This window comes from Cydia amplana, chromosome 3 (assembly GCF_948474715.1).
Source record: "Cydia amplana chromosome 3, ilCydAmpl1.1, whole genome shotgun sequence".
Classification (NCBI taxonomy): domain Eukaryota; kingdom Metazoa; phylum Arthropoda; class Insecta; order Lepidoptera; family Tortricidae; genus Cydia; species Cydia amplana.
Window position 1 is genome coordinate 13820483 of NC_086071.1, and position 19607 is coordinate 13840089.

General features: G+C 36.3%; 1 protein-coding gene across 4 annotated transcripts in view; it reads right to left on the bottom strand.

Moving 5' to 3' along the window:
* LOC134662770 (paired box protein Pax-6-like) overlaps nt 1-19607 on the bottom strand; it is a 50603-nt gene that overhangs the window by 11946 nt on the left and 19050 nt on the right. For 3 of the 4 annotated variants that reach the window (XM_063519059.1, XM_063519061.1, XM_063519062.1), the window contains exons 2-3: nt 16797-16982; nt 2198-2338 (exon numbers count right to left, since the gene is read on the bottom strand). In XM_063519059.1, coding sequence (XP_063375129.1) covers nt 2198-2338; nt 16797-16982 — 327 coding nt within the window. The remainder of the gene's footprint in view (nt 1-2197; nt 2339-16796; nt 16983-19607) is intronic. The other variant, XM_063519060.1, reaches the window with a different exon arrangement.

A 19607-nucleotide genomic window follows, 5' to 3' on the forward strand; every position in this document is an offset into this window, starting at 1 on the left:
AATGGAAACTCACATTGACCATTGGTAGACCTTAACTTGTTGCAATAAAGTTCACGTGTTGTCTTTGTAACTGCCACAATGATAGTAACTAATGATTTTTTAAACAACTTAATAGGCAGTAAACATTGTTTAAGATTAAATAAATAGACTATAATTTGTATTTGGTAAAGGTACATGGGAATCGAACTGTTTTGCTAAGAATTGTAATTATTTGCTGAAAACAAGCAGTCATATTATGATTATGAACGTTCTGTCATGGCGTTAATTTGACTGAAATTCAGACAATTTGAGGTATGAGTAATTTATTCAGGCGTATTTCATTCCTACCCATTCTGTACTAACCGAGATCTATGCTCTCCAAAACATGCCATGCGAGTGTTTAAATTACGTAAGTTACCATAATATTCATTCATTGTAATAATAAAAAATAGTTCGGGCCATTGAAATAACATCAAAATGATCTTAATGATCAAGGGAACTTCTGCTCTTTCTATCCTAATAGAAGAAAAAAATGTCCCAATGTTTTATCCCAATCCATTACCATTTCATAGAATTTGTATAAAGGTAGCAAAACGGAAGGAACGAAAAATGTATGGAAATTTTAGGACACTTAAATATCTCCTAATATTGGGATGGAATGAGCTTTTGATTCTGAGTGGAAATAACAAAAAAAGTCTCATTTGTAGCTAAATGAATTCTTTTTTGTACAAAAATTCGGCTCCTGTTTAAGTTTTAAAAATGCGTAATATTGAAAATTCGCAGTAAGAAATAATGCAAGTAGGTATGTGCTGAATGCAGCGCAGACGCAGACGCGTGATCGCTCCCGGCGTTCATAATGTGCACGGGAATTCCTTGCCAGTGCCAAATCATCGTCATTTGTTAGTGTAAAGCCTGAGTGGACGCTCAAAGCGGAGCGTTCGGCGGGGCGTGCAGCGTGGCGCCGGGCTCACAAGTAATTTGAGCAGCGTGCACTAAGGCCGCTCCTATACGCTTGCATTTGTTTAAAATGCACGCCGCATGCCCCTCCCCGCTGCACGCCCAACATGAGCGTCCACTCAGGCCTTACACTTACTAGAACTTATCATTGCGTTTGACTTAACAATCGCATACTGCGTGCGGGAAGTTAGAGATTATCCCAAGCAATCTTAAGTTGGTTCCAGTGTTATTTAGTTACCTAATTTTACTCTTGTTGTTGTTATATGTAATCAGTTTTAGCATAAAATGGTTGTGTAAGTAAAAGTGTCGGCTGCTAAAATCATTAACAACAACTTTCGACTCACCATTTTCGCATTAGTGATTAATATAGAGATTATAAGTACTGTAACCAGCCAAACTGTTGGTAAATAAAGAAAAAAAAAACGGATTGCACTCCGGGAGTGCCGGCAGAAGTGAAAACTCAATTACTAGTGCAAAATGTCTGCAGCACTATGTATAATTGAGGTTAACGCCATCTAGCGTTATTTCGTCGCATTACTTGAAACCTCTAAGCACATCACTGTTAGTACTCGAGTTATATAAGTACCAGTTAGAGGGAAACTCACTAGATGGCATTTAAATCAATAAATAACAGTTTTTCGATCAGGTCACGTGTCCGTCTTATGTCTTACGTCTTAGGCTCTCGCGAGTTTAATATTTTTCCCCATGACAAAAAGTGCACAGCGCCGCTAAAGAAGTTTTCTCTTCAATAATTTAAACTCATTAACTACATTTGATCATTAGCGTATACGCGATACTACCTATATGTTCAAGCTGTAATACAAAACAAGTGTTTACCGCTTATGAGTGAGCAAAAGATTGGGCGTGAATATTACATTTGTCATATAGTCTTCGTCTGCATTGTGTCTTTTAATTATTACGTTGAAGTAAACGTAAAATGCAACGTTTGCTGCAATGAAATATTGTGGTGTTATTCTGATCCGTCCGATGCGCGTTGATATCTTTTCTTCACAATTCACAAGTTGATTTGCATTAATACTTAGTATTTTATATTACTAAAATACATATTTTTTATGTTTTAATTACATAAAATATAATAAAATAAAATATTATAAAATTATAAATACATATTTAATTGCATATTCTTAATTAATAATAAATGCTGCAAATACCTGTCAATATTACAAAAACTTCAAAAGGAAATGTTTTGAGAAATATCAAGCTAGTACCTAGCACAGCACTTATTATCAAAAAATCTTACCTTCAGAGATGAGTCGCTCCCGAATCTCCCAAGCGAAGATGGTGGGGTTTTCCCGCTTGTACTGTTCTATCTTAGAGACTACGGCCGGCGTGGCCACCTTAGGCTTGCTTCCCCCGATGAGCCCCGGCGGTCGAAGGGTTCCTAAAACAGGAAAAACAATGTGTAATTTATACAAAAAAAAATACGTTTATTACCAGAACACAAAAATAGTACAATAGTGGAAGGAACAGAGCAGTATGGTAAATAAATCTCTTCAAATACCTACTACTATCTATGTACCTATAGTTCGTTTTTTTTAGCTTTAGAAAAAGACTACGCGATCTTGTCGTGCCCATTTATTGAAAAACGCTTTTTAAATATTTGCCGTGACTTATTTTCCAACAATAATTATTTGTACAACAAGAGATCAAAGTTTGATATTTCTTCGAGTGCTTATTTTGAGTCCCGTGCAAGCGAAAGATTCTATACTAACTAATTTAGAATCTTGAGCGTAGTAAGGGACTCAAAAGCGCACGAGATGTAAATAACTTTGATCTCGTGTAGTTCACAAAACGTTTCACCTCAGCAGTGAGATCATATTAGAGAACCCGAAAAATGTATTCCTTCTTCATCACTTACCTCTATTCACTCATTTTTTATTAAGATATACCAACAATTAAGTTTTCACCTCAGCAGCTCGAACAAGGGTACTTTGCTACTTAAAAACCCTCATGACCCTCGTTCCGGGTCTTTCCTGATGCAGAGGCTGAGAGTTGTTTGACTGAGTTATGGCCTTGTTGAGTTTAGTTTTAATTTAGTTTAATGTATTTTTAATGTAAATTTGTTAATTTTCTTAGTACTTAAATATATTTGGATGTTTGTTTAATATTTGTTAGGTAGGTACTCCACTATTACACAAAAACTGCTAAACTAATTAGGGAATTTGGATTAAATTTTACACGAATAGTTTTGACACTTGGATATCTGGATGAATTTATTTTCCATGACTTAAAAACAGTGAGCAAAATGCGATCATGCTCACTGTTTTTAAGTAGCAAACTACCCTTGTTCGAGCTGTCAGCAGCTCACCTCAGGGTGAAAAAGGCTTTTTCAATTAAAAGACACGTCAAGATTGTTTTCTTTGCTTCGTTTGATCTTTTTTCTAATGCTTAACACTTAATAACTGTATATTTTTTACTCCAGTTGAGAATACTGGGACAATGTGTAATTAAAACATACTTTACTCTAAACTTAAATAAGAATTCAATAAAATATATTATCAACGAGTCGGTTGCATGACTTGTAGGGATTTTAAAACAAATCTGATTTCAGTCGGAGATTACAATTAAGTGGCGGCATTTAATCGATTCATTGAACACCGTCACCTGTACTTGACGAGCGGAAAATAAACAAGCGTTGCACAAATGAAAATACCGAAAATATCAGCACGATGCCTATAGAGGCAATTGCATTGAGCGCCAAACGTGAGGAAACGCGACTCTCGGCAGTACGACCATTCCTACTCAATTACAACGCAAATACAATGCTTTAAAAATCAGCCATATTGCTCAGGAATATGGGTCAAAATTCTGTTTACTGTTGACATTAATATTTGCGCTATTATGTTCAAAAGGAAGGTGGTCGGTTGTTAAAAACATGGATAATCGAGCACGTTGGCAACGCCGTGGAATAACAACTAACCATCAAATTAATATTAATTACAGAATCATTGACATCCACGCAAGCGCACGTGAGTTCTTATTTTATAGTTTGTCGCCACTCATTTGTACAGACAGCACAATTACAAAAAAATCGTCCCGGAGAATGTTTTCTTAAGCCCCATTTAGACTGTTCGAGAACTTCTTCTTCCTCGCGTTATCCCTGCATTTTGCCACGGCTCATGAGAGCCTGGGGTCCGCTTGACAAATATCTAGAATTGACGTAGGCTCTAGTTTTTACCAAAGCGACTGCCATCTGATCTTCCAACCCATAGGGGAAACTAGGCCTTATTGGGATTAGTCCGGTTTCCTCACGATGTTTTTCTTCACCGAAAAGCAAATCGTAAATATCAAATGATATTTTCGTACATAAGTTCCAAAAAACTCATTGGTACGAGACTGTTCGAGAACTAATGGGACTTTATTTAACAGTTAACATGTTAAATCTATTTTTGTACAAATTGGAACCGCAAAATTTATTTAATGTTCGTTAATATCTTATACCAAACATACTCAATAATTTATGCTAAACTAACACTGCCAACGAAATTCGGACTTCAACAGCATCCTAACAAATTGAATACAATGCGATTAATGAATTAATTAAGGTCTTTTTAAATGCCTCAGGCGCGGTAATAAAAAGAAATGTGTTGGTGTGATATTAACACCCGATAATATATTAGCGTTGTGCATGAAAAATATTTTATCCTGTTAAGGAATGGAAAAAACGAATTTGTGAAATTAAATTTAGAAAATCCAATTGTTTCGCCCGTTCAAAATTCAGAGGACAACGATTGTGATATGACGCGAAGGCCTAGGCAAAAAAGTAACAAAGCCTAAATCAGTTAGATAATGGATGAGTGCGTGCTCCAGAACAATTAGGTAAAAACGCTGGCGAGGCATTCCGGCCGGGCGAGCGTTAGCGCTGCGTTTTTACTAGCGCCCGCGCCTTCGCCGCCGCCGTCCATACCGAATTACCGATACACGCTGAATTATTCATTGCATTTATTATATTCACATTTTTGCCAACGCCATTCGCGATAAATTCATTCGGGTCTTTATGTCTTGATAAAACTAAAGCTTACGACCAAAAATGGGATCGCGATGCAAGAAACAACGCGCCAAGTTAACACCGTAAGTGCTTGCGTTGACGCAATTACATTTATTTAAGTGCATAACCATATTGTGGTACAAAAACTTTTATGCCTACATATCGATCATATAATATATGCCGTACCTCTCATTTAGACCGTTGTAAGTGGACGTCAGGGTCACGTTAGGGTGCTATTCATGTGTAAATCATTTACAAAAATCGCGTGTAACGTTAAGATTAAATAGAGAAAACGTGTTTGCTTAATTATTTCAGTCAAGATTTAGAACAGCCTGTAATATATTCATAACTTCATTATTATGTAGATCGCATATGTGAAACAATTTTGTTAATTATTCTAGATTTTTATATCGAATATTTGGTCGTTAATGGTAGGTCGGTCCCGGCATTTTGGTTGATATTTTTTCCACTGTTTATAATGGCATTATAATGTTTCCCTGCGCATTCTGTGCCACTTCAAAATACGTAATGTAAATGTACTTTATACATAATAGTTGTATTACATTCCAGCAAAAGCCACTAGCCTGTCTGGGAGACCTTTCACCATCCCGTATTCTAAGTTTTATCCATCATGCTGCCGTGACCACTGGCGAGCTTTCGTTTGAGATATATGTACTAGTACGGTCACCTGTAGAGAAAAAGTACCATACAAACTTCTATGCAGAGGGGCTACTTTTTCTCTGCAGCGGACTGTACAAACACGTTCTCTTATTATCATAAGATCATAACTATATTATTAAATTTTACAACGGGACTTAATCGCGTATCTACGTTTTTAAGATTTACCTCCAACGTTTCGAGGACGGCGTTGTCCCCGTGGTCTCGAAGAAGACCCGTTGTACAATTTAATAATGTGTAAAAATCGTGAAAGTTTAAATCAGTGTTATCATAACTATATGTCACACGTTTAACTAAGGTGGTTCGTAAGTAGTTATAATATAATGGTCTACGGACTTGTTGAAGGCTTGGAGGCTGATTTTTATTTTGTTAAGTTAGTAAAAATGTCTTAGAAACTAGTTTTAGTCTGCTACCGTTTATTAGAAAATTACTGCGTAACTTCTTTACAAACCACCTGAGATAATTGGGAGAGTTGTTACACCTGTAGTTGTTACACTTGTCGCTCGCTAGCCCAGCTCAATATGCGTGAGGAATACAGGGCCTGAAAGCCATCGCCACCCGCAGCCAACAACCTCTGTTGATTGATAGGTAAATTGCGGGAGGCCGGCACACTGATCATTTCGCGATAATTAAATCGGCCAGGAACGTAATCGCATGACCGAGGGCAATTACGCGCTGCCTAGACAGAGGCGGATCGTGTGAGGTACAGTGGACCAAGAAAGTGGTCTACCAGTTTTGACAAAAGTTTCTGCGAGATCTAACGATCGCTAAGGTTGACAATGACGTACAGTTGACGTACGTGTGTCGACCTTGTTGTCTCATGACGTTCAGACGAACCTCAACCGTAGGGTGGTAGACCACTTTCTTGGCCCACTGTACCGCAGCTCTATTCCAATGATGCGAAGTTGAACAGTTAGGATATTGTTCACAATATCCGCAGTATACGGAAAACACGATCCGTTCTAGAGAAGAGAACGATACAAGATGTACTAGATATACGTGGTAGTTTAGATTTCATCTAGATATCTTATGCAGCTCAATTCGGGCAACCAATGTCACTTCTACGTTAAATTATCGTAGTAAGATCGTTTCAAAATCGTTTTGAAATCTAAAAATACGTATCGAGACGTTTTAGACATTGTGGAAATCGGAGTATCTCCAGAATCGCGGAATGTCAAATTTGACAGGGTAGATCTTAAAAATATCGTTGTCGTATATTGGTGATGTCTAATAGATATCTATTAAGTAGATATCTAGTTCAAAATCCGAATCGGGTCCAGAGGCGGATCGTGTGAGGCACCCGCAGCTCTATTCCAATGATGCAAAGTTGGACGATTGGGATATTGCTGACAATATGTACCCGAAAATAATGGTAGATGATGTGTGGCGCACACTCAACTCCAAATGTGGACTTGCGCGCCACAACACAAATCATGCTAAATTATTTTTATATTAAGCAGAAACGCCTGCGAACGATGCTATTAAGCTTCGAAATAAATTAAAAGTGGAAAAATTCACCGTCTTGGGTGGGACTTGAACCCACGACCACTGGATCACTAGTACAGTGCTCTGCCATCTAAATTCAATGCTCTGAATTGGGTACGGTCTTGGTATCTCAGATGGCAGAGCACTGTACTAGTGATCCAGTGGTCGTGGGTTCAAGTCCCACCCAAGACAGTGAATTTTCCACTTTTAATTTATTTCGAAACAAATCATGCTATCCAGTTAATAATTCAGCAGGGTGCAGCAGCATTTTTTGTTCAGTTCGTCAGTTAAAGTTTGAAAGTAAAGCCAACTGTAAATGAGTGGTGTATTTTTTTATTTCATTGCATGTTTGAGAAAAGCACTATACATGCCTAGCCGTGAAAAGGTCTTGCCGGCTTCGTATCACTATCCGGCCTCCCTACGGTCGGCCGGCTATACCTACTCACCCGGCAAGCCCTTCTTTCCCGGCGTCTGCAGTAATGTACTATTATTTTAAAATGCAGTTACAAGCAGCGGACGTTCATTTTAACTGAATTGTTTAACCCTTTTTAATAAACCTAATGGGCGAGTTACTCGTGATTATCCTGATGCGTGCCAATCCTGCAAACCTGCCTTCAATTCCCATTCAGTGCCTACCTACTTATTCGTTTCGAGTTTTAAATGTAAATTTTTAAACATATTAATATGTTTTTATTATATGTACAATATATCCGGAAACTATCGCCGTTACTTCTCACAGTAACTGTATACCTTGGTAAAAACTTTTTAAAGAAAAGATGTAGGTACTTTTTTGAATATGAAAATATTAAAGTTATTTTTTTTTAAAGATTAGTATTATTTATAGCACAGCATATGAAATAATGCAACCATATCATAGAACTCGTTTGGAATACAGCCCTGAAACTGTTGTAAATGTATATTATTTGCGTGAAATGCGTGCGCGTGTGTAGAGCGATCTTGCGCTTATCATAATTACCTGCTTTAATAGTAGTAGGTACACAACTCGCACTAATAAGCGAGTATTAAGTTATCATGAACAGGAATTCAAAAAAATTATAGTTAAACAGTTTAAGTATCATGGTTATGGAAAAATGTAAGTGTTTTTTGGCCGAAAAAGCGTAGTTCCCGACAGACAAAACTTGCTATACAAAGACAGGAAAAGGTCATAAATAGTTAATGAGTTTTATCCCCGTTAACCCTCATAAAGCAAACTTTATCGAGTCTCTATATACTAATTATAAAATTAGTTTAACATAACAATGATATTATTCGAATACCTATCACAAAATAGTTATTTACGATACAAGTGCGGAAAAGAGGAAATTCGAAACGAGTGGCGATACATTAAAACACGACCGAAGGGAGTGTTTTAAATCGACACGAGTTGCGAATTACCTATTCGCATACATGTGCGACAACGTTTTACTTAAACTTTCGACATACGCACGGAAAGTGTTATTTTCATTTCTCATGCTCTGAAAGAGGGTCATTTTTGTTCTAAAAGGTGTACAGAAAATGATACGTTTTTGCACTAGAGCATTTTACGTTCCAAGTATGATTTTATGATTTTTTTATGATAACCAACTAAAATTTGGGTTTAAATGGATTTGTTGTACAATTCCCATTGGGATATTTAACTCCCCATTCCATAAACAACGATACTTTTGCCTAAATTGTTAATTGAAAGTACCCTCAAGATTTACTATAAAATTCTATACTTAGTCATGTTTTTAAAAAAACACACGCATTTTACTTTCCTCGTATTCGAAATGAAAAGTAGAGTGTTTAACTCGGGTACAAGGCATCATTTCAGCCTCTGACTATTGGCGCTCTCACTGCGTTCGAGCACCAAACTACCTCGGCAGAAATGAGTGCCTTTCATCCCTGGTTAACAATCTACTATTCCCGCACTATATAGTTCGGGAAAGTAGCACCATATGTATTGTAAAAAAATATTTTTCGGTTAGATTCGATTATTGCCTAACAATATGTTGCCTAGTGTCTTGTATTTATAGTCTCCGAACACTGGCCGGTAATGATGAAAACAAATACTTTTCTCGATAGATATCTGTACATTGCATGATGTAAATTTATTACTGCGATTTAGTTATATTATGGAAGAAATTATGTTACTACGAACAGCTGCCTGATTAAAATTCGGATATGTGTCAAAAGTGGCGTTTTCCTCTCGACACTTGACATATTCGATCCATGTCGTATCTTTAGTAAATTTTTGACGTATCTTAAAGTTCGAATCGGGCCGTAAGTCGTTTCTCTCTCTATGTCTCCTTCATAAAGTTCACTTTTTATATGTATAATAATAGATTAGGTATTCTAGCGTTTTCAATTATGTAACTTAACTCCTACTCCTGATTTTATTAATGAACATCCTTTTTACCTTTTTAACTTCATAAGTTTTACTATAATGAAAGTAAAATTCCGAGAAAATACGATGGAAAACACAATTATGCACCACATCTGTATATATTATGTATTTTACTTTTCTCATAGCATTTAATTTACATACCTACACACAGAAGTTGACTAAATTGACTCTTCTTTTTGCAAATTATCCCTGAAGTCCTCATCAGACCTCACGAGGCATTAAAAAGTCTAATGTGTGTTCAGCATTTTTAGCCTCGCGCTAAGCGGAATACAGGTCCCGTCTGAATTCTCACGGTCACCGATATCCCGATATAAACACGGTGTTTTTACTACTTACTAATTAGTACACCGCGGATTTTTTGTGTAATAATTGAAACCATATTACTACGTAATGGATATCATTGCGTACTTACGCCCATAAAACAACACATTAACGAGGTGTCAAAACAAAACTCCGTGGTTATTATCGGCTTAAAAGCCTTTTTGCTGCCAAACAAAGCCGAACAATTAATCATCACCGTACCGGTAAAGGAAGTGAGAGTCTTAAAGGGCACAATACACTCCCAAAACGCTTAATAAATTTCCACACAAGAGTCGTTTATGGGCGCCCGAAGTCATTACACGGTGCCCCATAAAGGACAAGATGATTGTGAGTGACAGAAAGGGCCCGAATGCAGGTAATTAAATTTGTATTAAAAAGTGGCCCCTTAACTGGCGCTAGCGCGTTTTGCCGCGTCACGGCGCTAATAGATCAAAATATTTCAGCAAAGTGGCTGAGACGCCGTTTAAAACATTGTTAAGGGTTTTCTGATGTTATGATACGAGCTTGGCGGTTGGTTACGCTGATTGGTGTGCGCGAAATTCCATCAGAGTTGTGTCATTAGGCATCCCGCTCGCACTCATTGATGCGCGTGAGACGATATGATATAAATAACAAATAGTTAAATCGGAATCGGCCTCTCGACCGTAGGTGGTAATCTCATTAATCTAACTAATATTGTACAGAGATTGAATGGGACAAACATTGGTTTCCTTGTGCTGACGAGTGCATCAATTGAATTTGGATTTTTTGACGCCTAAACACGATTTAAATTGGCCATATCTTTTATTTCATAACGCATTGATAATCAACATATAAGTAACACTACAATTCAAAACCATAATTGAAATGATAGTTGTGGAATGTAGGCCCTTATTAATTTAACAATGCATCGGGAGTAAACGATGACTGACTGATTACTTTTATAGCCTAACCCTACACGATAGGTCCTGGTAAGAAAGTTAGAATGGTGTGATCCACGTGGCTTTCTCATTGACGCCTGATTTATCGGACGATTTGATTAAAAGGGTAAATCCATGACGGAGAGTAAAAAAGTGTTTTCATTTAATGTCAGAATTTAAAATAGTAGTAGTAGTAGTAAACTCTTTATTGTACAAAAAGACATATTAAAAATAACATACAATTAGTAAGAAGTACAAAGGCGAACTTATCCTTTTGAAGTCTCTAGCATTTAAAGTATTTGTGACAAATAAAAACTAGTCATTATTTTTGTGAGATCCCCTAATACCTACTTAGTATTTGTGACCGAGTAAATTTCATGCAATTGAAATTTTGCAAGCCAGTTTTATATTTAAGTCTTTCTATATGTAGTTAATAATTATTAAAAGTATTTTTTAATACGCGTTCTTGGACATTGTTTATGAGTTTTATAAGTTGCCCATACAGGTACTTTTAACACCTTTTAGTGTTTATCACTCATCAAACCTGTAAAAACAATGTCCAAAGGGCGACAAAGTCTTCATTTAACTATGTCGTCTAAGAACAAGCACTTAAGTTATTGTAAATTTCACGCAGGTTTTAAACTAAGATTAGATGTTTTATTGGCCATTTATCACAATGACTTTAATATGCATACGTCATTCAAAATGACTAAATAAACATACATACAGGGTGTTTACTGTAACAGGAGCAATAAATTAAACAGTAGGCTATACTCTTCATACTGACCAACATTTGTTCAACAACTTTTAAAAATAACTTATGTTTTGATTTTTATTACACTAAGTTTATTCTAAGACGCAATGTACTTATTGCAAATTTTGTTATGTTTAAAGCGTGACAAGCAACATCAAACACACTAATGTCAGCGTACATTGAAGGCAATATTGATTTTGTATGAAAAAGAGCAAGTCTAAAGGATTCATAATTTTTGAAAGTTGTTTAAAAAATGTTGTATAGTTTGAGGAGTATAATATATGGTTTAATTATTTGCTCATGTTACAGGCAACACCCTGTATAAACATTAAACGTATGGCTTTAATGTTTAATAGGTACTCAATATGCACTAGCAGGTAGGAAATTGATAGATCAGAGTAATAACGTTTCACGAATAGCAGAGGCCGCGGCCATTATAAATTCATATTGACGTCGAGAACTGGAGCAGAAAAGGAAAAAGCTTTGTCCACAAAGTAAGAATGTCATCCACGGTACCTAATTCAATTTTGATTATAGGACCAAAGCCTAAATACGGCTTCATTACCAGCCGCGGCGATCCGCGGACAATTTTTCCGAGTAGGTATCATTACCCTACCAAATTTACCTCAAATAAAATTACCGGTTTAATATGAAATTAGTCTAGTCGTGATTTCGACGTTCGTCTTCTATTACTATACTACTACTTACTATTACTTACGCATCTATTCAACAAAGCGGAATCGGAATCATTATGGCATTTATTGGACTGGTATAATGACATGTTCAGTAGATATACATTAACTGCGATTCTCATGCTCGCTTAGTAGTAACAAATGAAACAAACTTTTACGAATCAATTACGTTTAGTAATAATCGAGCATTAATTATGATATGACATTTTCATTCGTCTATCTGTACCTAACCACAACGATTGAAATATTCGGAATCGACTACGTAGCGAAATTAGTGCGTGCCCATTTTCCTGCCTTCAGCTTAGAAAATGTTTGGGCTAGATAGTTTTGAGCTAAGGCTTCATGTATGTTAAATACTTAAGTGGATGGACATGACGGCCCTGGGCGGAACGTAGGCCAGGCTTCCGTGGGAACAGACACGTGACGTTACGAAACCCCCAGAGGCGGAAATTGATTGACACGACACTTTGAATGTAGGTAACGTAACCATAGTTTAAGATAATCACTTTAATTTTGCTTAGTTTCTGTTCTTAAATGTTAGAATTTCTTGTTTAGCGTCCTATGGCTATTGTAATAATAGGTCAGGTCATTGATAATTATGGATAAACATAATAAATATATTTTAAAAAACCTTGTTAATGTGTCAGTTAAAGAATACATTTTTTTTTAAACAACCAAAAATACATGTGTTTGTTAAAACAAATTTGTTTGACGTAACGGACCGTTCAGAAGATTTTGATAAATTACGTTATATGAGGTGAACATTAGGATGTAATTAGTACCTACATAAATAAGTACCTACATTTTCATTATGTCGCATATAATTAATTTAAAATAACGACGTAAAGAGCCCATTATTAGTACTCGTTGGTCACGGGTAGGCTGAGAAAACATAATAAGTATGTAAAGTGTAAGTCAAAACAATGTGCAAAAAGTAGTATTAGTTTCTTAAAAGTAACCATAAATGACATTATTCTTAACATTTTAATGCTAACTAATAAGAAATGGATCCTAGTTATGTTGTATTCGATGAAAAAAGGTACAGTATCTAAACACTATTCTAGGCGACTATTTTAACGCCCATGGTTGCCTTGCCACAAATAATCCGTTCACGACTCCCGAGCAAATACAAAGCGACCATGTGTTCTAATTACACAGCGTACGGATAAAAAGCATCAAATTAAAAGACTGCGCACAAGTGACACCACAACGTTGTGGTGGCCATCCTTCGTTTGCACTCAAACCTAACATTATAGAACACTAATTGAACTCTCCGCTTCGTGAAAGAGCATTAAAATGACTAGGAGCAGTGCACATACACAATGTCTCGGCTTTAATTACACGCTACTCGTGTAGTTTCTTCCTGCGAAGTATTAACAATTGGCCTTCAATTGATATCTAATTGTTTCGAAATGACAAAGGACGGTTAGTGAGCGAATTGTTCTCTCGATTTGCAACGTGAAGACATGTAAAACCATTAAATTTATACACAATAGACGACGTCGTAAACAAAATAGTTGTTCCCACAGTTTTATTTAAATGTGATAACTTTTTCGTTCATTTCAAACTGATCCGACATAATGATACCATGGCGACGATTAATCGCAATTTGAAGGTGTCATAGAGTGGATAGGCAAGTGCTGAATGACGATTTATTGACAAACTTAAATACAGACGGCAGCACTACAGTGATAAACAGCATAGTCAAATAAATGGTAATTGCTACAGGGGATCACCGATAAGATGGTTCTCACATCAGAAGTGGGATCGCGACGGATTGGGCGGCGCGGCGGCCTGCGGGCAGAAGAGCGGTGGCGGCGCAGACGCAGCCCAGTGGCTTATAATTAACACGCAGCAAGTTTTATGAATCGATTAGAATCTAAGCTTTCGTCAATGGCAGCTTTCGTCGCGGCAGGCTCCGGCGATGCCTTATCGTTGATTAATAGCGATTGAGATTTTTACTGCAACCGTGTTATTAGAGCACGGCAAACCACAGGCCCGGCCCGCTCTCTGTCGACAAATTGCGGACTTGTCATGAATGTTTTCATATCATTTATATTTATTTAATAATTGGTTGTTCCTATCGCGCCAACAGCTATCGGTTTTGTTATTTTTTAAATTTCTGAAAGCTTAGTTGTTGGTAAATATGCAAATTTATCGTTTATTTCGTTACCTACGCGCAATACAAAGTGTGTCGTGTCGAGGAGTAAAAATCGAATGTCGAAAGCATTCACTGCGCGCTACTTCGAGTATAAGGATGAAAATATATGAATGAGAAAACGGTGTTTGTTAAAATGCTCATGGTTTATAAGATAATGACGACAACTACATATATTATGAAAGCATCCTTAGTTTCCGCTACCTTTCTATTTGCACCCTCTGCTATGTGAATTGTCAAGGTATTCGTTTTGCTTTTATATTTTAATGTAATTGATAACGTTTTTTACTGCATATTTGTATATTTTTATACTAACAGATATTATGAAACTAGCTTTAAGCTTAGTTAAAGTATTCTTAAAGGTAAATAAGGGTCTAACCCGATTTCGACATGGGAGGGTTGTGTAACCACAAAAGTCATCATACTTGCGAGAAAAATTAATTAATTTTAAGCCAAACTGAATATTTGAATAATAACTACAATAACAAACATTTTAGTACTATGTACTCGTACATTGCATAAGTACCCATTCGTATTACATAAATATCCACGAATTAAAAATAGTGTATAAAATAATTTCAACTAGCTTTCATTAAATTTCTCGTAATTTTATTATCAATGCTATTTCTAAATTTTTATTTACTTATGTTTATCTACAGCGATTGACGTGACTATACGTGTGGGTAAAGTCTTCGCTTCTTAGTAATATCTCTGCAATCAGTCGCAACTCGCAAGTTGTCGGTTACGTATTGATCATTCTAAGCGGGCGGGGTAATTATTGCAAATAACTTAGTTGCAGGCTATAATGGGCCCCAGGCTGTATGGCTCGGTTGAATAAATCAATGTGTAGATGGCTGAACAGTCCAAAGACTGTTCGACCACCTTCCTATAAATAATATATGCATTAATTGTAGTAGTCTAAGCCGCGAGGCTGAATTTTACTTATCAATTATCGTACGGTTAGTACCTACATACTATAATTGATATAGCGACCCGCCCCGACTTTGCACGGGTTAACAAATTATACATGAACCTTCCTCTTGAATCACTCTATCTATTAAAACTGCATCAAAATCCGTTGCGTAGTTTTAAAAATCTAAGCACACATAGGGACAGACAGACAGCGGGAAGAGACTTTGTTTTATACTATGTAGTGAATTAAAATTCTCAACGATGAAAAGCCTCTTTGGGCCTCAGAAAGAAGACAAGGTAAAATGTATTTTAATATGTCTCTCACGAGTAAGTAATTTCTAGTGCAAATAAGTAATATTTTTGTTCCTGCCAATCCTGACCATTGAGTGTACCTATTCAGTACACGCAATAAAATACAAGTGCCTAATTATCGTCACCATGCACTATAGTAAAGTTGCGTACAGAAAGTCGCTGATGCGTTACAGGTCGTTCCCCCGTAAAATATTTCGTTTAGTAACAGGACCAGGAGGCTAGGATAACTACGTCAGAATTGTATGCTAGTATTTTTATGCTTGACGGTCTAATGGTAATCTATCTATCTACCTAATACGTTTAAACGAGCAATTCTTGTTTATTTATTTATTTATATGTATATTTATTTATATATATTTCGGGGATCTCGGAAACGGCTTTAACGATTTCGATGAAATTTGCTATATGGAGGTTTTCGGGGGCGAAAATCGATCTAGCTAGGTCTTATCTCTAGGAAAACGCGCTTAATTTTGAGTTTTTATATGTTTTCCGATCAAAGCTCGGTCTCCCAAATATTATTCTTATTAAGTATTCAGTTTGATATCTTTACAACAGTAGGTACAATATTGTAAATAATAATAATTACTTTCGATTCTTGTTTTCACCCTTTTAAGATCCATATGGAGTATACGGATCTCTATTGTTTCCCAAATAGTTTTAAGTCATAATGTATTGTTTGCCCGCATTTTAGTTGGGCATAATTCATTTGGTTCAGAAACGCGTCACTTTTCAGGATTGCCATAAAATATAATATTTAAAAATTAATAATAATTATTAATTATTTGTCATAAAATAAACCTAACCTAACCTATCTATAGGATATCCTTACGAAAATCCTGAAAAGTTAACGGTTCAGTTTTATGACTAACTAGCGAACCGCCCCGGCTTCGCACGGGTTAACAAATTATACATAACCTTCCTCTTGAATCACTCTATGAAAAAAAAAACACATCAAAATCCGTTGCGAAGTTTTAAAGATCTAAGCATACATACAGACAGACAGACAGACATATAGGGAAGCGACTTTGTTTATACTATGTAGAATAGAATAGAATAGAATTTATTCGTAAGCACAGACAATACATAATATGAAAGAAAACACAAAATAAGATTAAAGTGCCACGAAATGGCCTCATCTCAGCATGTTGCTGGTGGCTTCCAGCGCTGGTCTTCCGATGTAGTGATGATAATATGAAAAACAATACATTATGACTTAAAACTTTATGGGAAACCTGAGCAAGAGAACTTGCTTACCAAGCAACTTGGTAACAGCACCTTGCTGTGACAGGACGTGATGCGCGATGTCGTAGTGTCGCAGGCCGAAGCGCGACAGCTCGAGCAGGCGCTGTTGCGACAGCAGGGAGGAGAGGGGGTGCGACGGCGGGTACAGCGGGGTCCCGGAGCCCCCGGTGCCTCCCGACGACGATGGGGACACTGGTACTGGAATAAATGAAACATAGCTGTTATATGGTACTTTCCGGGTAAGTTGGGATGTGAGAAATGAGTACATTTAAGGGCCTACTGCAGCCGCGTCTGGCGCTTCGTAAACCACGCCCGCTAGTTCTTCCCTCCCCGCTAACACGCACACATGGAAACGCTTCGCGCCGCACGTGAAGTTTGTGTGACCTTTTAGCACCATCTAACGTTACAGAAGTTAACTACCATTATACGTGGTCGCTGCGGTCGGCCAGAAACTTAAATTCGGAAAAAATTGAAACAGATGGCGTTGTTACTTGTTCATAATAGCAAACAATAAAATAATTAATTCATAAACCTGCATATTTATTGTTGTTTTGGAAGATGTTAACATCATAGAAGCAGCAGCGTATATAGCATATAAGTTAAGAGTATTGATAATAAGAAAATAGCACAAGAACAGAAAAGAGATTATTTTTGATAAAATATGATGAAAACAGATTTACTTGATTACGCTCACCTGACTTTGCGGTCACTAAATGCAAATTTCAACCTTATTGTTATGGGGTTACAATAACCCTGGGGTTGCAGGCGTCCATGGTCGTTATTATTATAAATGCTTTGGTTGAAATGCTTTTTATTAACCCTCGAATTTTTCATAGGTACAGTCACCTGCAATAATATGTTACTCTTCGACGGCCGCAAAAATATGTGACACGCTCTTATGGCTCTACAAATAAGATCTAACATGATCTACCGCAAAACGGCCTTCGGTGTGTAACATATTATTGCAGCTGCCTGTACTCGTATTCATTGTTGTATAGGTAGGTATTAATATCTTTTATCCGATCGATTTGCATTTATTTGAAATAAATCACAGTGTTTAGTAATTATATGTTTTATTGAATAAGAGATTATTTAGGTATGTAAGGAATACAGGGTGCCTTTTTGAAACACTCATTTTTAGGGTTCCGTAGCCAAATGGCAAAAAACGGAACCCTTATAGATTCGTCATGTCTGTCTGTCTGTCTGTCCGTCTGTCCGTCCGTATGTCACAGTCACTTTTTTCCGAAACTATAAGAACTATACTGTTGAAACTTGGTAAGTAGATGTATTCTGTGAACCGCATTATATTTTCACACAAAAATAGAAAAAAAAATGGGGTATCTATGGATAGGTCTTCAAAAATGATATTGAGGTTTCTAACATAATTTTTTTCTAAACTGAATAGTTTGCGCGAGAGACACTTCCAAAGTGGTAAAATGTGTGTGTCCCCCCCCCCTGTAACTTCTAAAATAAGAGAATGATAAAACTAAAAAAAATATATGATGTACATTACCATGCAAACTTCCACCGAAAATTGGTTTGAACAAGATCTAGTAAGTAGTTTTTTTTTAATACGTCATAAATCCCCTAAATACGGAACCCTTCATGGGCGAGTCCGACTCGCACTTGGCCGCTTTTTCTGGATAATTTTGAATTTCAATTGTCAGGGGTGCCTACATTATTTTTTAATACATTTTACAACGACAACAAACAAAAGTTCAAATTCGCCGTATTTTTATTACCCGGGTCGATCGCAACAAAATAGAAAATCATGTTTTTCAAATCTAAGCGTTATTGTAATTTATCTCAAATAACCAAAAAGTCAATCTGACTAGAACTTAAAAACGAACTGAATTATTTTAATATGTCGATTTTTCTTGGTGACCCAGGAGAATTTTTTTTTATCCCATACAAAAAGAGCGTATCCCAATCGCGTATCGGTTTTGGTTTTTACTTATAAGTGTGAAAAATATATTCTACCATATACGAAGGATGTGTGTTTTTTCATGTTTTATATGTCTTTTTGTACAATAAAGTGTTTTACTGCTACTAATATATCATATTAACGATTAACTAAAAAGGTATTTACATCTAATTTAACTGGTAAATTATTACAGTCCGCTAAAATTAATATATATTCAAAAAAATATTTGTTAATATGTCCCAAAATCATGGCTCATTTTTTAAGTCTCCTGACTTACCAAACATATCGCAACGAAGGCAAGGGTACAACGCGGCATCGTGAACCTAATAACGTAACGTTTCAGTTACTTTTTTAGTCGCCGACCATTTTATCCGGGGTACGAAAAGAGGTATTAGATCTATCCTGGGTCTAATATGTTATAAAAACATAGTTTTTTGAAAAATGTTCGTAGGTAGTACACAAAATTTACATTTTCTTTTAAATGTGATTTGGGTCATCGTTCTCCCTGGTGACTTTTCTGGTGACCCAAGAGACATCAATTTTATTATGACTCAGGAGACTTTTTTTCTATGCACTTTGATTTTTTTGATGCGCTAATTTTGTAATCTAAAATAACTTTAAACTGCTGATATACTTATATCACTTTGCTGATGAGTGGAAGTGGAATTTAAACTTAATTTATTGTTCTCTCCCTTGACATTTTGGCATACATTTGACATGCTGCAGTGCACTCCTAACGTTAATAAAGACATAATTTTTAGAAAAAGCTTTAGGAAAACTCACTCTTGAGCTTAAAACGATTAAGTCCTTATCATATTATGTTAGATTTTTAGTACAGACCCCAAATCAGTGAAAATGTGTCTTAGCCAACTAAATTTGTCTCTGGGAAAAGTACGATA